We start from the raw sequence: 506 nt of genomic DNA on the forward strand, positions 1-506 counted from the left end.
AGCAGCAGCAAATTTACCTCCTGACGAAATCCCTCGAGGCTCTGTAGCCAATCTAAAGCTTCACGGTGTTGTTGTGCTGGCAGCATTTGCTGCTGCAATCTGCTGCTGCTGCTGCTGTTGCTGCTGCTGCTGCTGCTGCTGTTTCCTATCCACTGTCCTGCTGCTAGAAGAGCAGCAGCAGCAAGCAAGAGTATCTGCTGCAGCTGCGACCTACGCAGCCCCACCCAGAGGAGACCCTGGGCCCCCCGCAGGGCCTCAGCTGTCTCCTTTATGTCTCCTGTAAGCGGCGGCGTCAGCAGCTGCAGCGCAGCAAACAGCAGCTGCAGCAGCGACTGCAGCACGGGGAGACAGCTGTCTCTTGCCTCTACCCAGAGAGACAGTAGCTTCGACAGTTGAGGAGACACCCCATCACCCCCTGCTGCTGCTGCTCCTGCTGCTGCTGCTGCTGCTGCTGCTGCTGCTGTCTCCCCAAGCCACTCAAAGGGAGGAGATATGCAGGCGATGCA

General features: G+C 59.1%; 1 protein-coding gene across 1 annotated transcript in view; it reads right to left on the reverse strand.

Annotated features, from left to right (window-relative positions):
- EMH_0077890 (uncharacterized protein) overlaps positions 1-506 on the reverse strand; it is a gene marked incomplete at both ends in the record, with an annotated part of 2,274 nt that overhangs the window by 289 nt on the left and 1,479 nt on the right. Inside the window, one exon of the mRNA XM_013499919.1 lies at positions 1-504. Within this exon, the coding sequence (XP_013355373.1) occupies positions 1-504 (504 nt within the window). The remainder of the gene's footprint in view (positions 505-506) is intronic.

This window comes from Eimeria mitis, genomic scaffold (genome assembly GCF_000499745.2).
Source record: "Eimeria mitis Houghton genomic scaffold, Emh_scaff4818, whole genome shotgun sequence".
Taxonomy (NCBI): Eukaryota; Apicomplexa; class Conoidasida; order Eucoccidiorida; family Eimeriidae; genus Eimeria; species Eimeria mitis.